General features: G+C 43.2%; 3 protein-coding genes across 3 annotated transcripts; 2 read left to right on the forward strand and 1 right to left on the reverse strand.

Annotated features, from left to right (window-relative positions):
- Positions 1 to 569: 569 nt before the first annotated feature.
- Positions 570 to 3,845, forward strand: LOC125010462 (leucine rich adaptor protein 1-like). The gene is made up of 3 exons (XM_047589112.1): positions 570 to 1,354; positions 1,883 to 2,064; positions 2,680 to 3,845. The coding sequence occupies exons 1-3, from the start codon at positions 1,142 to 1,144 to the stop codon at positions 3,233 to 3,235; spliced, it is 951 nt and encodes a 316-aa protein (XP_047445068.1). The 5' UTR covers positions 570 to 1,141; the 3' UTR covers positions 3,236 to 3,845.
- A 238-nt stretch (positions 3,846 to 4,083) lies between these two features.
- Positions 4,084 to 12,581, forward strand: pgap6 (post-glycosylphosphatidylinositol attachment to proteins 6). Its single transcript, XM_047589109.1, has 13 exons — positions 4,084 to 4,243; positions 5,198 to 5,381; positions 5,558 to 5,759; positions 6,186 to 6,313; positions 6,424 to 6,686; positions 6,794 to 7,125; positions 7,243 to 7,339; positions 8,106 to 8,220; positions 8,750 to 8,892; positions 9,018 to 9,196; positions 9,759 to 9,905; positions 10,050 to 10,166; positions 10,254 to 12,581. The coding sequence occupies exons 1-13, from the start codon at positions 4,180 to 4,182 to the stop codon at positions 10,581 to 10,583; spliced, it is 2,301 nt and encodes a 766-aa protein (XP_047445065.1). The 5' UTR covers positions 4,084 to 4,179; the 3' UTR covers positions 10,584 to 12,581.
- A 1,230-nt stretch (positions 12,582 to 13,811) lies between these two features.
- rgs11 (regulator of G protein signaling 11) lies at positions 13,812 to 22,453 on the reverse strand. The gene is made up of 17 exons (XM_047589111.1): positions 21,486 to 22,453; positions 21,134 to 21,230; positions 20,903 to 20,953; positions 20,019 to 20,125; positions 19,733 to 19,784; positions 19,498 to 19,556; positions 19,282 to 19,358; positions 19,126 to 19,207; positions 18,351 to 18,419; positions 18,015 to 18,038; positions 16,933 to 16,994; positions 16,494 to 16,607; positions 16,253 to 16,368; positions 15,653 to 15,740; positions 15,416 to 15,554; positions 14,624 to 14,706; positions 13,812 to 14,514 (listed from the first exon to the last, which is right to left on the reverse strand). Exons 1-17 carry the CDS (start codon positions 21,546 to 21,548, stop codon positions 14,376 to 14,378), a joined length of 1,422 nt encoding a protein of 473 aa, XP_047445067.1. The 5' UTR covers positions 21,549 to 22,453; the 3' UTR covers positions 13,812 to 14,375.
- Between the last annotated feature and the right edge of the window lies 1 nt (position 22,454).

The following is a 22,454-nucleotide window of genomic DNA, read 5'->3' on the forward strand; positions in this document are numbered from 1 at the left end:
ATGTCTAACACTATACACTAGCACTGAGAGAAATTAACAGTGGTTAGTGTTGAGAAGTGTTAAATTTTAACCATAAAAAAGAGTCAATGATAAGTGTTCACATACCAACACTTCAAAAAGAGTCAAAATAACACATATACACACTTTAAAAGCATTGATATTAACTCTGATTGTATTAATTTGGATATGCTGATTTTGCTGCATGTTTATTCAAAACTGTTTCCACCTACCATAAAGGATTGATGAAGTACTTTCTGCAGGTTCTTCCATCTTTATAATTGTTAAACAATCCTGGTTGTTCTTCAATCCTGGTCATGCATTCCAAGCAGAGCAGTGCAGAGACTTTGTGGACTTCATAGTGCATCTTTCTTGGACTCTCTTTCTTGGATCTAGTGAATTTGGAGGCCAGGTCAACACCTTATGTTGTTCTTCATGTTTTTGAGTCGTTCCTAAAGCTTTTTTTTTTTTTTTTTTAGATGTTCCAAAGCGGTTTTTGTGTGTGTGTGTCAGACTGCATCCTGCTGGGGATGGCAGCTGCCATCAAGGAGTGTCATTGCTATGGGGTGAGGGTCTCTGGTCTGGTGTAGGTGGGTGCTACATGGCTAAGTAACCAAATGTTTCCCAGCAGAACATGGTCTATCTTATTAACTTCTCCAGACAGTGGTTGTAATATGTTATGCGCGCTCATCAGCTAATCACCAGCTCGTAGCGCACAGGTGTCAGTGAAGCCTCCCCGGAATGAACCTGTCACTATTGTGTGAGGACGAGACAAAGAGCATGTCCTCTTTCCAGCACCCTGTTCCGGGCAACATACCAGCGATGCCTCTGTGCATGAATGATGACAGCAGTCAGCAGCTACACGTTTGTTCGCTCGCGCTTCCAGCGGTTTCATGGCTCGTCCTGCGCCTCTCTAACAAGTTTGCCATTAATGCTTAAATGGTGGAGTGTTCAGGAATATAACGCGTGGACTCCGCTCTAAGTGTGCGGGGTGTGTGGGTGTGTGATTTTACACCTCGGAGGAGGGAGGGGAGATCTCATTTTTCACGGTGGCAGTCGGGAAGTTTGAAGGAATTTACGCACAAGCTCCTCTTCATCCAGAATCCATATCCATCTCGGGATATTTGGAGGTAATTAACACGGCATGGCAGATGAACTCCTCGACGAGGACTTCCCGGATCTAAAAGAACTGGAAAATAAGATTGGTAGGAAAACACCGGAGAGTCTTGTGATTTGGCTGAGGGATGCTGCGAACTGCGAAGATGGATGGAAGTCGGATGTGAACTCGAGGGGAGACAACGGCTCCGCCTTCCCCGACAGTTTCTGCGACAAAATTAACAACTTAAAACAAGAGATGGTAAATAGCTCTGTTGTTGTTATTGAAAACAATGAAGTCTTTCTGTCATATAACCCGCTTATGTACAATAGTTTCTTTTCCTGTTCTCTGGTGACTCAGTGACTTTCTTTCGACAACTGGCGCAACCTGTTTTGGGAATCAGTGCCGTGTTTATCCAGTCGACATGTCTGCTCTGAGCTGAAGAGATGTTTAAACCCGTGACCCACTTCACCTGCTTATATGTAGTTCTAATGACAGACAGGGTCAACTGCCTCCTGCCCCTCCACACCCATCACCTGTCTCCTGCCTCATTAACTCCTGGCTTTGCACAGTCTGACTGGATTCTTCTGCTCATCCTCCACCACCTTTGTTCTCCTCTCTTATTCTCTTTCTTTCCTCCATGCACACAAGCAGGGGTCTCACTAGTGTGAGTGAACAGAAGAAGTTGTCACTGGGGGCCCTGAACAGAAGTAATGCACTAGTACTAGTATATTTGCTTGTACCACAGTTCTCTGCAGTCTAACTGGTGCCGTCTCCCTTTCCTTGCAGAGATGGCTCCGTTCCACTGATGTGAGGATTCTGCGGCAGCTGGTGGCCGTGAATGAGGGCATCGAGACCATGCGCTGGCTGATGGAGGAGCGGGGGGCCTTGGCCAGCCGTGGCAGCAGTTTAACGGGAAGTCTGAGCAGTCTGGCCACAAGTGAGGAGTGTGGGCAGTCAGTGTCTCCCAGGTATTCTGTCAGTTGGCTGTCATAGTGTGCCCAAGAGATACTTTATTTATCCTGTGGGAAATATGGAGTCGAGTAGCTTCATCACATAGAAACAGTTATGAAATATTTAAGTTATGCATACATATAGTACTGTGTATAAAAAAAAATGCAGTAGTATTACAATGACCACAATCCAGTTCATTCCTCATATAGAATGTAGAGTCGTATGGCCTGAGGGACAAACGACCTCCTCAACCTGAAGAGCAGCCTGTCACTGAACGAGCTTCTGCCAAATATAAATGTGTTGAACTAGGTGGAATTTCCTAATATTCAATATTCCCAAGAGACAAGACTAGATAATCCTTATTTGTTTGGATTAATATCATACCACCTATTCCCTCGAGGGTTGTGGGGTCTCCTTGGAGGAAATTAGAGTAAACCACAGAAAATCGTCACAGGCACATGGAGAACGTGCATGAACTCCACTACTCAGTTGCGTCAGTTAACTTGCCATTTAACAGTTTTAGCAAAGACAAAAATAAAAGAGAAGCTTTAAAATGAACTGTGCAGATTTACAGCATCTTTCCTGTCTTGTGCCACTTATGTGGTTGAAGATTTCTGCTCTTGTTCCAACAGAGAATACCCAAGTCCAACTGGCCTTGAGGATTTGGCTGAAACCACTAGTGAGGAATCAGCAGATCAAACGCCACCACCACACACTGACCGTGGCGGCTCACACCAAGACAGCTCCACGAAGGCTTATGAACCAAGACCTCTGAGTCCTTCCACCTCCAGGTTCATAGATGATCACTCCACTCGTGACAGTCATGACCTGGCATCAATTAATCCTGCCAACGGTTTGGATGATGCCGATGTACCAAAGTCACAGTCACAAGACTCAGATGTTGCAGCGCACCGTAGAGTCATCAAAACTCGTGGTAACACCATCTGGAGAGCTCTGCTCAGGTCCAACAGACCAAGAAGGCAATTAAAGGAGGTTATTGATAGTTTTGCCCTCACTCACTCACAACAAGGAGACACGAGCACAGTTTGCAAAGCTGAGGAGAGTTTTACAGCATCTCACACAAATACGACGGAAGAGGAAGAGAGTGCACCCGGTGGAGAGGCTTTGCTGGGCTACGATGCTCAGTGGTGCTGGGTGAACTCACAGGACGATGTGACATTTTTATGATCCACTGTAAGCACAATTTAAATTTACAAACTTTGCTTTAAAACTATTCTGGCAAGCAGTCAACTGTCAGTAAAACAGTGGAATTTAAAATGCACAATAAGTCACAATAAGATTCTTGATGTTTTCTGATGAATGTTTGTCTCTGCGTCACTACCTGCTTGGAGTTGTGAAGAGAAAATGTTTTAATTACAATTGTTAAGAAAATGTATTTAATATGAAAACGCTTTACTTGAATTTTAGAGATGCTAATTATAAACATGAGTTTTTTTTGATATATTGTTTTGTTTTAATACATGGGTCATCCTTCTGTTAATATCTGATTGTGATGATGTTCATTTGACATTGTTTTTCTTATTAAACAAGAATGCTCGTTCATTGCTAAGACTTATTTTTGCATATATTGTCCAGTTTCATTTAAACCTCCCACCATAATGGATACAATGTAACAAATGTAACATGCAATACAATGTATTGCAATGTAACATGTTTTTTGTTTTTAAAGATGTTGATTTTTTTTCAGGTTGTTCTGCATTGATGAGCCGGTTTTTGACAATAAAGACAATAAAGGTTATTTAGTGAGGAACCTGATTTCCTCTTGGCAGGAGTGTAAGCAAGCTTTGTCTTCAAGTTTATCTCAAGTTTGCACGCACTTTTAATACACATTAACTTTCTATTCTACCCTGGTTTGTTTTGGCGCCTCAATGATGTTTACATATTATATTGTAAGGGACTACAAATTCGTCACCCTGTGTGCCGTTAATGTATTTGAAAGTATTATTTCCGACTTGCCGCAAAGGCATCGGCTGCCAACTGCCGTGACGTCACGTATTTACCATGTAATACGGAAGTGCTGTGGACGCTGAAGGATTTCTCCTTCGCGGCAGGTAAACGTGATAGCACGAGCGGTTACGATATGTAATGACCGAGACAGACCCAAAGAAAGCATGGAAGCTTGTTTTCTACGTGGTCTCGTGTTCGTCGTCTTGGCGGCTTGGACATTAGGAGACGGTAAGAAGCACGAAGAAAACTGTATTAGCATGTTTGCTAACAGCAACAGTGCCTGTGTCAGCTTTAGCATCAAAGAGACGCAGCAAAGTTTTAAATGTGACAGCATGTATCTCCACTGTATGACGTTATATAATGTTAGAAGTAGTTAATATGCGTAGATTGTTGTGCGTATGTTTGTCCGTTGACTTGCATACATTTGGTTTTATTTCTCTAACTGGAGAAATGTCATTTTAAATGAATGTTTTGGTATTATACACCGATCAGATACAACATTAAACCACTGACTGAAGTAAATAACATTGACCATCTTGAGACAATTCAGTGTCTTGCTAGGAAACTTCTGGACCTGGCATTCATTTGGATGTTACTTAGACATGTAGCACCTACCTGTATCATTCAAGACACCACATAGTAATGACACTCCTTGATGGCAGCAGCCATCCCCAGCAGGATGCAGCCTGACACAGACACACACATAAACTGTTCAGGAACAACTAAAAAAAGAAAAAAGAAACATGAAGAACAGCACGAGGCGTTGATCTGGCCTCCAAATTCACCAGATCCCAAACCGATCAAGTGTGGGATGGTCCACAGAGGCCCTTCCCCTCAACCCACAGGACTCAAAGACTTCCATTAACAACATCCTGTTGCTAGACACCGTAAGACACCCTCAGGACCATGTCCATTCTCTGATGAGTCCCAATTATTTTGGAGGCACAAATATTAGGGAGGCGGTCATAATGTTGTGACTGATGGGTATTTATTATTTGCTCCACTAGAAATGCCATTTTCAACCGCACACAAAATGTGTAATTTTTCCGCATAACATCTAGAAACATGAACAAATGAGTTAGAAGTGATATGTGGTGTAGTAACAGTATAATCTCTGAGGTGTATTGTGAAGCGTCTGCCATCAGCTTGAGGCAATTTGTGTTTGTTCACTTTCCCCTACAGATGGACAGGTGACATTTGTATCTGAGCTCTCGTCCAAACTTCCTCAGAAGCTGTCAAAGTATGGTTGGTATGGTAACGTGAGGCTGCAGAGGTTCCACATACCGGAGCAGACTGTCATGGCTCGCTGGCTGTTCTCTGTGACGAAGGGCCACAGCTTCCACTGTGGGCAACACAACGTCACCATGTAGGATATGAATCCCTCCATCCACCATCTGTTTCACCATTTTCACTTCAGTCTGTCTCCTCCTGTCTCAACCTACTGGGACTCTTTTTTTTCTCTTTTTAATCCTCCGCTTGAGCTAAATATACCTGCCTGCCTTTTCAACTTGGTGTCTGTCTCTCTCTGTCTTTATTTTGCAGTCATTTACGATGGGGTGCCCCTCCAGTCATAAACCCAATAGGGTTGGCGTTTCCCAATTCAACATTTTGGAGTCCCTTTTTGTCTCTGACTTTGCCGGTAACGTCACAGAACTCCACGACTTTTAACCTCTCCAACCCTGCACCAGGTGATTGGTTCGTTGCTGCTCACTTGCCTGAGGACGACGGGCGCATAGAGCAGAAGGTTTGTACAGAGCTGTATACGCTCGCTGCGTTCTGTTGTTGGTGTCGCTGTCACAAATCAGTTTCGTTTGCTAGTTTTCTTTCCTGATAGTGGATCAAAATTGCAGCAGTTATCTTAAAGACAATGTCGAAAAACGATTTGACATCAGTTGTTTCAGTTTTTGTGGCCTTACTGGCTCTTCCACTTCGTTCTGGGAATGTCTACCGCCATTGCATTTTTGTCTGTCATTCTCTAAACTTCCTTTTTACTCTAACCTGTTCCACGAGATCAGGAGGTTAATCGTCATGTGAAGTAGCTAAACTGCATTTTTTGGCTGTGTTTGATGTCGTTGTAGTCTTTTTTTGCAACATTTGGTTTGAAATAAATGTTTATTTTTACCTTAAATGTCTATTTACAGAGGTTTTTTTATTTCTTTGTGTCTGTCAGGGCTTTCCGTCCTGCTCCTATTTCTTCCAGCCTCAGCTGTCGGTCAGGAGAGCGGTGGATACACCCGTTTTACAGCAGGGCAAATTCCTCACACAGACCACAGCTCCTGACAAACCTGCACGCCTTAAGTAATAAACATTTGTGTGCACATTTTCACGCTTTATTTCCTGCACTTCCACTTCTTGCGGTTTTGACATACAGATGGCACATTGTTTGTGTTTGTGTTTGTTTGTTTTAGAGTGTACGTTCCAGAGTTTGCCTCCTCTCTCACGATCTCCGTGACGGGCTGTTCGTCAGATGAGGGAGTGGAGGGGAACTGTCCACTGGTCCTGAGGCTCGGCTCGGCTTCTCTGCAGCACAGTCAAGTTGCAGGGAACTGCTCTGAGACCGGTTGCTCAGCAACTCTCTCTAATCCACCCTGGGACACCTGGTTGCGAGTCGTCGTGGAGAGCAGCCAAGTTAACCGTACTGTGACCTTCAGCATTGTCTCAAACTACACAGGTGAACACACGAACATGTACCTTAAACTGAAGTTTCCCACTCTTGAGCCTCATTCGTGTATACTAACTGTATGTTCTTGTTCTCTTCTGCATCTGTGTGCACCTCAGTGGGATGTAAGCCAGAAAGCGTAGGCCTTAAAGCAGATGATGACCTGAACAAGCTCCGCAGCATCAGGACCTCCATAGGCAGCAGCCTGGTGGTTGCAGACGCAGTCGCCCCTAGCAACCAATCAGAAGCCCTGCTAGCGTCGCTGTCGGCATCGGCTTGCGTGTGGAGCATCCCCGTGCTCACCGAGGAGCTGGATGTTCTCTCACTCCGGTTCACCCCCGTCAGTGGACCCAACATCAGCGTTACAAACACACACCCCACACTACTCACCTACCCCCTGCAGGCTTCAGTCACAGGTGGCACGCTCAACCTGCAGCTCACACTCAACACTGTGAGTAATGCTCAACAACTGTAACTCTTTAACATGAGCTGTTATGTGAATGTGTGACGGTCAGAGTGTTAATCTTGAGCGCTGTTTAGCTTTGATACCTGTGTGGTGTGTTTCCAGACTAATGGAACCATGGGGAACAGCAGCAGCGTGGTCGCCTGTTTCTCTCCCTGGGCTCCAGTCCTTCAACTCAACAACTCTCAGCCCTGTCGCACAGGTATAGTAGCACTGAACTTACAACGATCAGCCACAACATTATGATGATGAATGATATGAATACTGATATGAATAGCACAGATTCTCTGGTTATCATGGCATCTGCCAGTAGGTCGGATACATTAGGCGGCAAGGGAGCATTTTGAAAAAGGATTTGAGCGACTTTGACATTTTGAGGGTTAGCCCACATTGTGTGTCAGAGGAAAAACTTCTCCGTAGACCTCCATGCTAGAAACTCATTAATCAGGGCAGTGCATTAAAACAGTGAATGTTTCCAGCAGCAGATTAGCCTCACAAGCTGTGAAACTAAAGAAGTTTGGAACTACCACAGTGAGTATTAGAGTAAGTAGTTAAGCAACTCCTCTGCAGAGATAAAAAAAATCCCATCTCAGCAGCAATCGTCATCTCATGTTACTGGTGGGTGAATTCAGCCGCATACTGTGTATTAAAGCCCTTAAAGAAAACATGATCCATCATATGTATAATGCAGCTGTAGTTCTCTTTTAACCCTGACATCCCCATATATGGTTCATATCCAGTAGGATAAAGCTCGATAGGTCTGCCAGGACGAAGTAAATAAAATTTAGTTATGTAAATCTTATAGATGTACTCAAGAAGACTGCAAAGGTGGTGAATGGGGCTCGACAAATTATAAAATCAAGGGGAATATGTACCATTGTAAATTTCTTTTCTGTGTCACTGTGGGTTATTAAGTGAGTGTTGATGGTAAAATCGAATCAATTTGTCCATCATCGATTCACTGACAGATTTGTTTGGAGGATACGGCGTCGCTGTGAACGCCAGTGCTCCCAAAGCCCAGGTCAGGCTTCCTTTTCCTCAGGCTACAACGTGGTACCTCACCCTGCAGCTCATATGCAACAGGTAACACTCATGGACAATGACATAGTGTGACCACATTTTCTGCCTCTGAGACACCTTGCACAGTAAGAGCCTGTGTATTCTGGAAACACATACGTACATGGTATAACGTGGTCTATCACATATAATGTTGTCTACATTTAAACGGCATCTCATCATCTTATCTAGTGTTTGATTTCTATACACTCACTCACCAGTTTAATAGATGCACTAGTAATAACAAAGAGATTGTAAAATAACTTCCTGTACTTTATAGTATTGAGCTTAAGTTTCAAGTAATTGAGAGAGCTGTTTTCATTTTGGAGGCTGTGGGTTGCAGTGCTGATGAACTGTATTGTGTTTCTATTACTTTGAAGATCCCATTTTAGTCATTTTACTGCCTTTCTGAAGCTGTTTTAGCATAAACTGAACATTTATCAGTCATGAAGTTAAAACAGAGATACATTTGGCTCTGACAGTCTTGATTGATTCTTGGTTTGAGGTCTTGCGCTGTTGAACGCTGGAGGTTGCTGAGGTTTCTCTTTTCTTGCAGCGACAACTGTGGCAATACATCTGTGGTGTCTGTGGTCCCAGACGTGTTTATCAGTGCCTGTGTGGATGACTGCGGGACATACGGCGACTGCAGACTGCTGAGGTCCTACTCCTACATGTACACTGCTTGTGTCTGCAAGGCTGGTACGACACACGCGCTGAGACGTGCTACATGTTTGCCTGCCTGCGTCCTTTTTTGGTCATTTATTCAGTGATCATGCCATGCATTCATTTGGTGTGTATCCGTGTGTGTGTGTGTGTGTGTGCAGGCTGGAAGGGTTGGGGCTGCACCGACGATTCAGCAGCTCTGTCGTACAGGCGGCAGTTGACGGCAACTCTGTTGCTCACGCTCAGCAACCTGTTATTCCTGCCTGCCATCGTGGTGGCCGTCAAACGCTGCTTCATCACTGAGGCGTCCGTCTACCTCTTCACCATGTTCTTCTCCACGGTAACACACTCTGAAACACACATCCCAGTGGGGGTGCTTACTTGTGTTTGTGACATAAGAGTGTTGTGGTTTATTGTTGTGGAAGGAAGGAAGTGAAGGACCTCTCCCATTTTTACGTAGAATATTGAAGTGGTACATGAAATGTGACCATGTGCGAATAATGAGCCAAGAGCTTTGAAACAATCATTAACAGTTCATGGCTATTGACCGAATTGTTAGGTTTAAAGATTATTTCAAACTCCCTGTGACTGATGTGATTTAAAACAAACGGAGTAACAGAGAAACATATCTGTGAGTTTGTCATGTGTACCTTTGGACGGAGATCAATCAGAATGTGAGTGTTAAAGGTGGAGCCAGTCATTCCTGAGAAAAACTGTTGACTTTTGCAAACAAACGCACCTTTCCCCCTCGGTGCTCCATCTAAAGCTCTGCCATCCAAGTTCTTAAAAGAGCGAGCGAACACAGCACGCAACAAAGTATAACCAGTGTTAACAATATATATCTCAATCCACATTTAATTCCCTCCTGGAATTCCTCAAATTTCTTTTTCTCCTCTTTGTAGTTCTACCATGCGTGTGACCAGCCCGGCGTAGCTGTAATGTGTATAATGGACTATGATACCCTCCAGTACTGTGACTTCCTGGGCTCGGTGTGTTCCATCTGGGTCACCATCCTGTGCATGGCTCGCATCAGAGACACGTTCAAATATGTAAGACGCGTTTCTTCTATTTTAATGCTGTCCCACATTACTAAGAATGAATGTGATATTTTGAGAGGGAAGGTGTGTTTTATATTCATGCCTGTCCCTTGATATTCCGTGTGTGTGTGTGTGTGTGTGTGTGTGTGTGTGTAGACTCTATTCATGCTCGGGGCTCTGCTGATTGCCATGTCGATGCAACTGGACCGTAAAGGCCTGTGGAACATGCTGGGCCCCGTCCTCTGTGTCATACTGATCATGGTCACTTCCTGGGTAAGAGAATCATCAGGATCTGTCCTGTAACATTTCTGTATCAGGGACAAAGGAATGAAAACTGGCCTCTTCAACTATGTTCTTTAGGTGTACCGAGGGGTGCGCCGACGCCATTGTTACCCTCCCTCTTGGCAACGCTGGGTCTTCTACCTGATCCCCGGCATACTGTGCGCCCTAATCGGCGTCTGTCTGTACGTGTTCGCTGAGACGGAGGACAACTACTACTACATACACTCGCTGTGGCACATCCTGGTGGCCGGCTGCGTGGTGCTGCTGCTGCCCCCCAGGGAGAAGGAGAGGGAGTCGTTCGGCTGGAGCAGGGGCTGGCGCTGGACCTGGACTTGGAGCTGGAGACCCCAGGTTTGTGGTTATACACTCTGCCACAGCAGCAAGGAAGAACTCTACACTGTCACGTAGGTGACGAGGAGACACGGAAGAAATGAAGTGAGACGTTCACGCACAGCAGACAAGGACATTGTGTCTGCGGTGTGGACAGAATGAAGAATCTGAGCTTGAATAGCAAATTTTTGAGTCAAATTACAGACCTATATTCTAATAGGTTGCGATGCGTTCACATGAAGTGTGGAATTGGTTTTCTAAAAGTTTTAAGACAGAGAAAAAAAAAAAAATCAACTTACGGATATCCTGAAATCTTTTCATTCATCTCGAACCCAACCTGCAGAACCCTCCACCGCGGTCCATTTTACCAGCATAGGTGTGAACATCACAACCTTCAGGTAGAACATTGACGATGACCTTTGACCTCACAATCAGAGTTTGTGCATATTGTTTATATACATATTTTATTAGACTAGGAATGAATGTTTGAAATATTTATAAGAAATAGCACTTTGTGGAACTGTTTTAAATCAACGATCCTGCTGCTGTAATGTGCTACATTTACACTCCTTGTTTCGCTTCTCCAGAATTTGAAAGTGGCTTCAGCCCTTTGATCCGTTTTAGAATGTGATTGGAACTAGGAAGTAGTTTTAGCATTCCATAAATACTTAAGCTCACTAGTATTTGTAGCCTTCCTTGAAGAATACTGAATAATAGAGATTAAAAACATTTATCTAATAGAGGCCATTTGAAACCAGGAAAAAGCGCCTTTGCCAAAGTCTGCTTGTCACATTTATCGCGCCTTCAGTATTGGCAGCCTCTTATAAGAGTCCTTCAGTGGTTTAGCGTTGTATTCAAATTGCCGGACTCTTCCATTGAAGTGAATGAGAAGGTGTGTCCAAACTTTTAACTGGTAGTGTATAAATAGATATATATATATATATATATTCACACGCTCTTTCTTCCTGGCAACTACATTACCAACAATGCAACATCAGCAGTTCAGTCAGAGATTTGGGTGTGTTTTGATATCAGGAGCGTGTGTCAGAGTTTCTGGTAAGTTCACCTCTTTCTTAACCAATGCTCTGAGATTTTTTAAACCCAGCAGACTCAAATGATATCACTTGAAGGAGTTTGTCATATTTTCCTCAGTCGCCTCTGGACCCACAAAAAAAAAAATAAAAATCCATAAAACTTTATTTCATTAAATTTTATTCATATACACCAAAAAACCATCCAAAATGTTTCTAGATGCTTCACAGAACTCGGAGCCCTAAACCCCCAGGATACACTAAGACGCCTGTGACCCGGCTCATATAGGGGAGAAACCATCTGCTTATTTACAGAATCAGTGTAATTTCCCTTTAAATGTCTTGCGTTTCTGTGCAACACTGTCTTGGCCGCGGTGTCATTCAGGGCTTTCAGTCAAGCGTGGATGTAAACAAGCGTAGGAATGAGTGGGTGCAGTGTTTATGCACCGATTTACATGCAGCTCGCACTGACCATTCTCTCACTCTAAAACCTCAGTAACATTTTAGCGCCATCCATTCGGAAGCACTTAACGTTAAGAGGCTGATTCAACAGTGTGGTCTGCACACCCTGTGTGTGCATGAATCTGCTCTCAATGAATGTACATTCAGGTTACTGTGTAGTGCCTCCTCTCCTGTCTGTGTGTTTTGTCTCCAGCAACACTAAAGCAACTGAACGCTTTCCTTACTTTATTATCTTTTGTTTTCTATTCTGTTATTTTGATGTGTTGTCTGTTTTGAAGTGTTCCTACTGCAATGTTTTTTTTGTTGTGATTTTGCACAGGTTCATATTGAACGTCTCTGACTGTAATACTTGCATCGCCTTCTTTGTATTGCCCAATATTGTTTCTCTCATTTGTCTGAGCGTGATTGTCTTTCTTTTGTTTTCACGATTAAGCCCGCGTGTACTGATAGGAAGAAAAATGAATGCAATCTTCGATATAAAATGTGTTTTTACTTCCCTGTACTGGGCAATTACTTTTCGGTCGGTTAAAAATCATGAACAACATTTACCCTACCAAAAATAAACCTGTTGTATAAGGAGAAATGTCTCCCCTCATTTGTTATCTGTGCTATTTGTGTGACCGTGGCTTCGTTCTGTTTTTCTTTTCTTGAGCACACGCGCTCTCACAAACACTCATCCTCACACTAGAGAGTGAATAGAGGCAAGCAGATTATCATAATCCTCAGAAATGTAGAAAGTGCTTGTGTTGTAATACACATTTCCATGTGTGTGTGTGTCTGTGTTCAAATATGTAGCTTACCTCCATTAGTAAATTTGATATCCCTGCAAAGCTTAGACTTCTCACGACACCAAGCTTAGCTGCTTTGGGGTGGTTGTCATGTGGGAGGACCAAAACAAATGAGTTCGTCTCAGTTTCATAATGTAGGGGACTTTCAGACCAGCAGAGTGGTTAAGTAATTATCAGAATGACATCCTAACTTTTAGTGCCTCGCATGACAAGCTTTAAAAAGAGTGGATTACCTTAATGTGTCAACTATTAATCCACTTAAAAGGTAACCTTAGCAGCCCTCGGCTTTACGTGGTGTACTTGCAGCAGTGGTTCCCAGCTTGGGGACCAATGTGAATAGAGCCATACAAACTAAATTCTCCCTTGTTTTTCATGTCTCCAACCTTCAAATGAAACAGCCCGCGAAGGACAGAGGAGCGTTTACAACTCAGGTTCACACTCAAGGTCATCTGTTGTTAAGATTTCCTGCTGGAAATTTTTCCAGAAACGGAAACTCCTGACACTTTGACCACACCTAGCCAGCAGAGGGCGCCACTCTGGCACAAGGAACTGCAGCTCCCACCAGACCATTGCAGGGAAGAAGAGCGGAAGCGAAGACTGAAAGGTAATAACCAGATAAGGAAGCAGTATTTTAAAGTAGCAGAGAGATAAAGAACTTAATAGAAGACTTAATAAAAGACTGATCAGTCATAACATTATGACCACCATCCTAATATTGCGTATGTCTCCTTTGTGCCTCCAAAACAGTTGTGACTCATCAGAGAAATGGACATGGGTCTTCTGAGGGTGTCCTGTGGTGTCTGGAAATAAGATATCTTGAAGCAGCAATGGGGTTGCTTGAGCATTAGCATCATGAGGCAAAAACTGGGGTTTAATGCATCCTACGACAAACCTTATAAGAGATTTGCAATGACAGAAACATAAGGTAGAAAAGAGTGAAAAGTATAATTTAAAGCCTGAACACAACCACGCACGCTCACACAGTCTGACAGCATGCACATCTGAGAGCACAACACAACACCGAATGCTGTGGTGACACTTTATTTGGATGGAAACGTGCTCGAGCAAAAATGAACAGCAGCGACGGCGGTCACGACGTGAAGCTCCAGCGTGGGATGAACCGGAACGAGCGAAATGTACGATAATCACAGACATGCTTGAGGAAATCATCTCTGACTGAACGCACGCCTACTCTTCATTAGCAGTCCCAATGCCTACAAATGCTGATGAGAAACAGAAAGCTTGATACAGAAAGGAACGTCAGATGTGACTGAACACACTATTCGGGCCGAGGTGGGATGTGGATGGAGGTGCAGCAGCGGTGCAGGATGTAACAGGAGCCCTAAAAGCCTTCTTCTCTGCTGGCCACCGCTCATACGTTGAGATGCTGCTGAGGTACGCATTAACACCTGGCCTCTGACTGGAAGCTGAAATCCTAGCTCTGCTAACGTTGCAGCGGTGAGAGAAAAGCTCAGACTTGAAAGAAAGGAGCAGGAGACAGAACAGAACTCCTTGGATTGGTTCGATTGGTGAAGACAAGGCGGAAGTGATTGACTTTTTTTTTTTTTTTTTTTTTTGGGCCCCTGCCATCACACACTGGAGCTGGCTGCAGAGTTGGTACCTGCTTGCCCGGCCCCCTTGGCGCGCCCGTCTTCCTCGGTTGCCTGGGCGACTGCCTGAGCGGGGGAGGGGCTGGAGTGGCGCTGGCGTCTCATGAAGGGGAACACGCTGAGACGATGGAAAGAAAGAAAGACAGAAAGAGAGGAAGAGCTGGATAAATACATGTTTTCTTTGGAAATAATATAAATATGAAGTGATAATGAACATGAGGTGTCACCTTTTCTTGGTTTCCTGGGGGACGATAGCTTTGGCCAGCATGTTTTTGTACAGTTCAGACTTAAGGTACCTTGGGTAAGAGTCCTAGACGCATAGAGGCAGAGAGATGCAGAGAGAGCTTTAAGATGACAAAAAAAATATGTTTTTGTTCAAGCTATGAATGTGGTCACTGATTGATGTCAGACATGCCTGTCAAATAAGTCCTTAAATTTAAATTTACAGAGCTCAAAGTTTTTTAAATACACTGCTTTTTTGTTGTGGTTGCTGAGAGGAAGAAGAGAAGATCGATACACGTGTCTCCTGCAATATGAAGCTGGAGCTAGCAGCTAATCAGCTTACCTCAGCATAGCGACCGAAGACAGGAGAGGCTACTGTAACTGTAACTAAAGTCTCAACAAGACAGAATAAGTTTTCCTCCAAGATTTAAATGTTATTATTGTTTTGTTTTGTTGTGCGTACTGTCTTTGATGGAATGAATGGATTCTTCTTTACTTTCCATCCAGACTACCATTAGTGTTTCTCATTTCTGTACGATGTGAAAGTCAATTACCAGATTTGTGAAAACCTTCTGAGGTTGGCTTTAATTTTAGTTAGTTGGTAATTGACTTTTATTTACTATAGCTGTCCATGTTGGCTTTCTTAAGGCTTCACCACCAGCATTAAAAATCCAAGGTACTTGATGAGCACAAACTTCCAGAGCCCCTATAATTCTAACATAACCGGCATTTATAAAAAGAAAAGAGCAAAGAGCCATAGCGCGTAAAAGTAACGATGCGTGAGTCAAACGTCAGACCTTCTTCATGAGAAAGTAGATGTGCATCTGTGCGTCGTCCATGACGAAGCGGTGCGGGTGTTTGATCCCCTCCAGGGTTTTGTCCATGGTCTTGCTGTCGATGTTGACCCAGCGGGGAGCTCCGGGAGCCAGGAAGTTCCTGGGTTCACACAGGAGAGTGGCTGTCATCTGCTGAAGTGAACTACCAGACTACCAGCGTGTCTTTCTGCGTGTTTACAGGATCGTACGCTCACTTACTTGTAGATTTCTTCCACCTTCTCTATGATCTTGGAAGTTTCTCCGTGCCTGACGTCCTCACACGCCTGCCAGAAACACAGGTTCTCCGCTGAGAGCAGAGACGTAAACAGTGAGGACATGAGCATGGATGGAAGTTTTATTTTTTTCTTTAGCAAGGATGGATGACCTCGCTGGATGCTTCTCTGCCTTTTGTTCTTTGCCTTCTTCTACTGTCTACACGTATACTGTATAAACATTCTTTTCTCCTTCACTAGTTTTTGCCTTATCTCCTCACTCTGATCTCCTCAGTGAACCAAATCATAACATTAAGCTTGTTTTCCTCTACCTCATCTTTTCCATCTCCCAGCACTGGGATTGGAAACTGTCATTCGGGGAATGCAGACGCAAATAAAAAATAGAATTAATTAAAAGTTGACACGAAAGGATCATTCCACTGTAATAATCTACAACCACATTAACCTGACGCAACTTCCAAAACAGATCCAGCCTTATCTGTCACAACACATCCGTCTATAGATGCATATAGGTAGATACATATGCCATTCTGTACATGTACATTAGTTTTAAATATAATCCAACATCTCTGCCGTTCTTCCTCACCACTGAACTCTTTCTCCAGGTAGGTCATGAACTCCCGCCTCCCCATCGAGTCATTGAGAAGCTCCATGAAACTGAAGCTCCAACGCTCCACTCGAAGGCGTGTCGGGGTGGGCACCCTGCTCAGAGGGGAACCAACACACAAAGAGACTCTCAGCGGCAGATCCGGACGCACTGAACCTAAATATTAAGTGACATGTTAAGAGCTGCTTTGGATTTCTTTTTATAGCGCGCATCGTCTCACATTTCAGTGTTCATTGTCCAGTGCGCGGTGTCATCGGAAATCCAAGGGTTACTGGGAAGGCAGCCTTGCATAATGGGATCATGGTTCTGGTACTGCTCGCTGTATTTCAGAAAACTGCACATTCACACACAAGTGCAGAGGCATGCACGCACACAAGAAAACGCACACACGCACGCACGCACACACACACACACGGTATTATTGCATTAGTGCAGCAGATCATAAGAGTTAATGGCCACTAATTCTTGACTTGCCTCAGGAAGCATCCATTAGTGGCTCTTATAGTGGGAGCGCTAAGCTTTATGTGCCTGAGTGTGTGCGTGCTGAAAGAAGTAAAGTTGGGTTGAGGCAGTAGCACATCCATTAGATCCCGTGTGTAACTGTGTGTGTGTGTGTGTGTCTGTCTGTCTGTCCGAGCCTCCATCAAACTGGCACATACCCTTCTAGGCAGATGGATGACTTTACACGGTTTCTTCCGAGGGCCCTTCTAGTAGCTTCAATCTGCAAACAAAGGCAAAATAAACTTATGCAATACCAGAATACACACTCAGTAACATCTACTGCCTGGCCAAAAAAAAGTAGCTCACCCTTATTGCTCTGATTACATTTGTTTCGATAAGAAGTTTCTGCACTGTCACCAGATTCCATTAATTTTTCACCAAGATCTTGTACTGATGATGGGAGAGTCTGACCACTGAGCAAAACCTTCTCCAGCACATCCCAAAGATTCTCATGTCTCATGCTCCCTGAACCACTATTTCACAGTTTGAGCCCCATGAATCGTGACATTGTCATCATGGAATATGCCTGTGCCACCAGGGCAGAAAAACTCCATTGGTATAATAACCTGGTCATTCAGTATATTCAGGTAGTCAGCTGACCTCATCTTTTGGACTGAATAATGTTGCTGAATCTAGACCTGAACAACAGCAGCAACCCCAGATCATAGCGCTGAGATCTCTTCACATTGTACGTGTGGAACTGCTCTTACTTTCACTATTAAACAGCCCTGAGTTCTGCTGCTGTTTTTCTTGATTTGATTTCACCAAGCGTTTAAATGATGCCGGTCACTTTCAATCAGGATTTTTTTCCAGCCACATTTCTTCCTTGAAGACGATGGTTCCCCACTGTCCTTCTAGTTTTTAATAATGCGTTGGACAGTTCTTAACCTACATTTAGTTATTTCTGCTTCAGTCTCCTTAGATGTTACCTCTGCTGGTGTGTGCCAATTATTTCACCCTTCTCAAACAGACCAACATCTTTTTCACAATCACAGGATGTGTCTTTCGACATCGTTGTTTAAGAAATGATTGCGTAATTGCATCAGTTGGGGTTAAATATCTTTTTGCCAGCTCAAAGATAATCACCCATGCAATAATTATCAAATAGGAGGCTCGAACCTTCGCTAAATTAGTTAGTTAGAGTTAAAATTTGCTTAGTTAAATCCTGGTTGCTACTTTTTGTGGCCAGGCAGTGTATTTAAACTGATAACATCTATGTCATACATTGTATGATATTTACCTCTCTTTTGTAGAAGTCACTGTTCTATGTCTGGAAAGAATAACACAGTATCATCACACACACTGACATGTACAGTATTACATGCACCATGACAGAAGACAACTTCCCTATTTCCACGTGTTCACGGATTTATATTTTTGTCCTCTATAAACCTGTTTCATGTCCATCCTTAGTAAGTGTAACGGACTTTTACACTTACTTTGAAATGATCCCAGAAGCAAGAAACGAGAAAAGTAATAAAACATGGTAAGAAGACTTAAATAGATAGTAGACGTGTTGTCACATTCAGAGAGGAATTTAAAGCAGGGAGTACAGGTCGGTAGTGAAGTCACTGACCACTGTAATTCGTGAACTGAAATCATTCGGACGCTCCAGACCCATGTCCAGCACATTATACGCTCCAGGCTGAAAAAACGAAACACACACACATACATACAGTAAGTATGTCACACTGTACATAGTATGTGGTGTGTGTCTGTACACTATGCGTGTGGGTGTCTGATGAGAATATGTGTGTGAGCGAGCACTTATCCTTCTTTAAGCTTTCCACTCCACTGGCGCTGACTTTTATTCCCAGGTTTCTTTATTTTTCTCCAAACCCTCGTCCCTAATTCATAAGGTCAGGACAAGATGGAGTCCCTCCTCCAAACCCTTGTCCTCTGCTTCACCCGCTCCTCTCCCTCGCAGTACTTCTCTACGCTTTGCATCACGCTATCCTCCTTCCCTTCTTCCCCATCGATCTGTCTGTCCGTTTAAGAATAAAATGGACTGTGGTGTTTAGTCGACACGTAAGGGAAGTGGTATATGATGATTTTCTTTCTGTCTCTTACTCCGCTGCCCTCACTCTGGCTTTCCCTCTTTCTCTCTCTCTGTTTCTCCCGTTGTCAGCTGAGGCTTTTACCAGATAGGCTGAATATTTCATGCAGAAGGCAGAAGGAGCGGTGGGTGAAGATCAGCGGCACATTTTACTGTGATACAGCTTTCAAGTGGCTGTATAGTTTTATATAACTTAAATGAAATGTTATACAGTATAATATAGTATAGTATAGTATAGTATAGTATGATAATAATAATGTTATGGTATATTATAGAACAGTAATGACAGACGTACCGGGGGTCTGTTGATGAGCCAGTAAGCCTGCTCCTGACATTCTAGGACAATGCGGTCAGCCTTCCTTCTCTGTTTGGACGCTCTAAACACAAATCACAATGCAAGTTTTTGTACACGTGGAACTGTGTGTGGGCGCATGTGAGCATGTGACTGTACCTTAGCTGTTCTCTGGCTTGCATCACCACAAAGTCCCAGGTGTGGTTGATTCTCTTGTGCAACACACTGTACCGCTCCTAAAAAAAGGAACGGGGACGGAAGGAAGAAAGCGGAATGATGACACAGGCCTCTTGCCCCAATGTTCCCCCTGCATAATTCAGTGTATCCAGACAAATCTGTCTGTCTGTTGGACACAGACACGCACGCCACCCTCACCTTTTCGTATTCCATCAGTTCTCCTTGTTTTCTGATATTCTTTTTGGCCAAAAAGATCGCTGATGAGGTTTAGGAAGGAAAACAAATACGGCAAAGAACGACATGAAAACAGAGATTAAGAACTTTTAGAAACGATTAGTATTAATGTATTAATAACCTGCATAGTCACATGTATAACGACAAATACTATTCTGCCTCCCTCTGAGATCCTTTCTTACCCCTTCTTCTCTCTTACCGTAGTCCAGCTCTGTGGCAGGCCACCGGGTACTGGTCCAGAAGTACGGAGTCTGAGAAATACAAGGCATGTTTATATAGTTTTTCATTTCAAATGAGGCTGATGTGAAAAATAATAGCAGCAGAGAGTGGCAGATGGATGAAGGATTAGGACGTGGGCTAATGGAGCGAGAGTAAAAATGGGAGACAGACACTGACAGAGAGAAAGGTGACGGTTTAGTGGAAGCTAGATGGAGAGAGTTTAAAAAAATAAATAAAATAAAAAGCCGGCAGGGTGAACATCTGACCTGGAAGCGGTAGGGCGACTCATCGGGCCGCAGCACGAGAGACCTTGGCTCTTTGAGAGGGTAAATGTACCCGTGTCTCACCAGCATGTCTCCGATGTGCAGGGCCTCTGTTAAACACCACAGAAGAAGAAACTGTCTCTCAGTCTGTCTTCTGCAGAGAGGAGCTTTTGAGCTGATCTCTGGGGTGTATCCATAAGACACATTAACATATATGGTAGTTCACATACATTATATCAAACGTGATGTTTGAGTCGACATGAGAGAGATGCTGATTTCATCAGGACTGAAGTGAAAATAAATTACTACGAACAGAAATATACTGTTGTCCCCATCCATCACAATTTTTTCTCAAACAAACTCACAATGACTCTCAAATCAAGGCTTTGTTCCAGTGATGAAGCGCCACATCAATCTTTTCCTCATTTGTTAGAAAGCCCTACTTTCATGACTGACAGCTACCAAAAAAAGCTGTGCAATGCATTTTAATCAGCTCTCTCCCCCCCTCAGGCTGACTCTACACATTCTCCATCTTTAGTCTGCTCTGAGGCAAAAGGGACCAGAGGGCTACTTTTTTTTTTTTTCCAACCTGTAATTTAGTTCAGGCAGGGTAAAGTCCCCAGAGGTGCAGGCCTCCCCAGGGGACGCTAATCAAACCCAGATCATCAGGTGAGTTTAATCAAACTCGGACCCACTGGGGCTCATCCCGTTCACGTTTAGGAACAATGCACTCATAAATCACTACCACGTCAGCTTGAAAGAAAACACCATATCCTGGCAACACACTAGCAACAACGCACAACAAGCCGGTCACACGGAGACAGGGAATAACAGCAGGTCCTTCATAACACTAAATCACACACAAATATATGTATCAATGCTCCTACCCTCCTCACAGATGTTGTATTTCTGGATTAGCCACGTAATTACATCATGACCTGTAAAACAAAAGAGAGTAAAGCAAATGGAAAAGAGGTGAATAAAGAGAACCTCTTCTCTCTGCTCTGAAAAGCACAAAGTATTCAACAAAATTTACCGCTACATTATGTATTACTGCTGGGACAAAGGCAATGTGTAGGACCACCCAAGAATACACCTATGCACAGAGTCACACACACCTGTCATGGCATGTGGAATGATAGTGATAAGGAGCCTCTGGTTTCTCATCTTCATGCCCATGTCAGGGTCCTGCATGGCCACAATCACTTTCTCCATCTGACAGGGAAGCACACACGCACACATGCACATCAATATGCACATGAACATGCAGAATAACACAAATGGAAGTAGTGCACACAAAAAGCAGTCATACATTTTTTAAAAAGAAGAAGAAGAAGAATATATTAGACACAGTTTTTCACTAATTTATTCTCATGTTGGAGTCTGATCAGCTCTCGGATGTGCCTCTATGTTCAAAATATGCCCCAAAATCAAAAACAAGCCACAGAAGATAGAAACAAACAATCTTACCTTTCGAAAGCATGACATTTGCTCCCGATGCCACCCCCCTTTAGCCAGGGTGTTGATGGTCATCTTGCAGGGCTGTTAAAGATCACTCGACGGGATACTCGATAAAGTGCATGAACGAAGTGCTGCCGGGAGCGCGCCACCGTTTTTTTTTTTTTTTCCCTCATCGGGCGGTCCCGTGCCTGACAGGCGCGCCCCTGTGTAGATTAGAAAGGATTACAGTAGAAGTGGTTTTCTATGAGCTGTATAGTTTCTATACAGACGAGAACAACAGTACGTGTCTTATGTCACTGACATAAACTGACTGAAGCGGAAACATACAAACACAGCGACCCAATCTTAAAGTTTTACTAGTTAAAGTAGTCAACGTGTCCGAAACACAAAATCAGTTTAGTGTCAGATCAGCGATGTATTCCCAAGTATTTGATCTGAGTGTGTAAAAACAATTGTAACATAAAATGCATAGACCCAAGAAAATAAGATCATTTCCCGTTACGTAATTATAAATAACGTGTAAAATAATGAAAATTGCAAAATAGTCTGTATTTTATTTTATTTTTTGTTAAGATAAGCTATGTTGGTTAACGACATCACATCAAACTGCACGAATAAACAAAAAAATATATATATTCCTTCTTTTTATTCGGTCCTTATGGCTATATCTCCGAAGAACACAATACATTAATACACACAAGGTTTCCCTGTGAAATAGTGTGAGATAAAAAAATAACACGATCGTCAATTTTGAAACATTTTCTCAATGAGCTTTAAGTTTGATTGTGGTTTGGTAGATAAAATAGTCGGCCCGTTAATGTATATTTCCAACGGAAGTTTACGACAATAAATACATTATTAAATACGTACATGCCATATTTTTCTGATTAAAAATGACTGATATCATTATGAAATGAAAATATTTAGAGTTTCGTTTGGTAAATCCACTTATAGTTAAACACAAGTTCATCGTTTAAT

Source organism: Mugil cephalus, chromosome 7 (assembly GCF_022458985.1).
Source record: "Mugil cephalus isolate CIBA_MC_2020 chromosome 7, CIBA_Mcephalus_1.1, whole genome shotgun sequence".
Classification (NCBI taxonomy): Eukaryota; Metazoa; Chordata; class Actinopteri; order Mugiliformes; family Mugilidae; genus Mugil; species Mugil cephalus.

What these genes read in the sequence shown, in the direction of transcription:
- LOC125010462 (XM_047589112.1), top strand. Translation starts at nt 1,142, where the DNA reads ATGGCAGATGAACTCCTCGACGAGGACTTCCCGGATCTAAAAGAACTG. An exon ending in ACAACTTAAAACAAGAGATG is followed by an intron (nt 1,355 to 1,882) that starts GTAAATAGCTCT and finishes CTTTCCTTGCAG; the next exon opens with AGATGGCTCCGTTCCACTGA. An exon ending in GGGCAGTCAGTGTCTCCCAG is followed by an intron (nt 2,065 to 2,679) that starts GTATTCTGTCAG and finishes TTGTTCCAACAG; the next exon opens with AGAATACCCAAGTCCAACTG.
- pgap6 (XM_047589109.1), top strand. Translation starts at nt 4,180, where the DNA reads ATGGAAGCTTGTTTTCTACGTGGTCTCGTGTTCGTCGTCTTGGCGGCT. An exon ending in ACGGGCGCATAGAGCAGAAG is followed by an intron (nt 5,760 to 6,185) that starts GTTTGTACAGAG and finishes TGTGTCTGTCAG; the next exon opens with GGCTTTCCGTCCTGCTCCTA. An exon ending in CTGCAGCTCATATGCAACAG is followed by an intron (nt 8,221 to 8,749) that starts GTAACACTCATG and finishes CTTTTCTTGCAG; the next exon opens with CGACAACTGTGGCAATACAT.
- rgs11 (XM_047589111.1), bottom strand. Translation starts at nt 21,548, where the DNA reads ATGACCATCAACACCCTGGCTAAAGGGGGGTGGCATCGGGAGCAAATG. An exon ending in ATACAACATCTGTGAGGAGG is followed by an intron (nt 20,126 to 20,902) that starts GTAGGAGCATTG and finishes GGTGTTTAACAG; the next exon opens with AGGCCCTGCACATCGGAGAC. An exon ending in AAGGTGGAAGAAATCTACAA is followed by an intron (nt 15,555 to 15,652) that starts GTAAGTGAGCGT and finishes GTGTGAACCCAG; the next exon opens with GAACTTCCTGGCTCCCGGAG.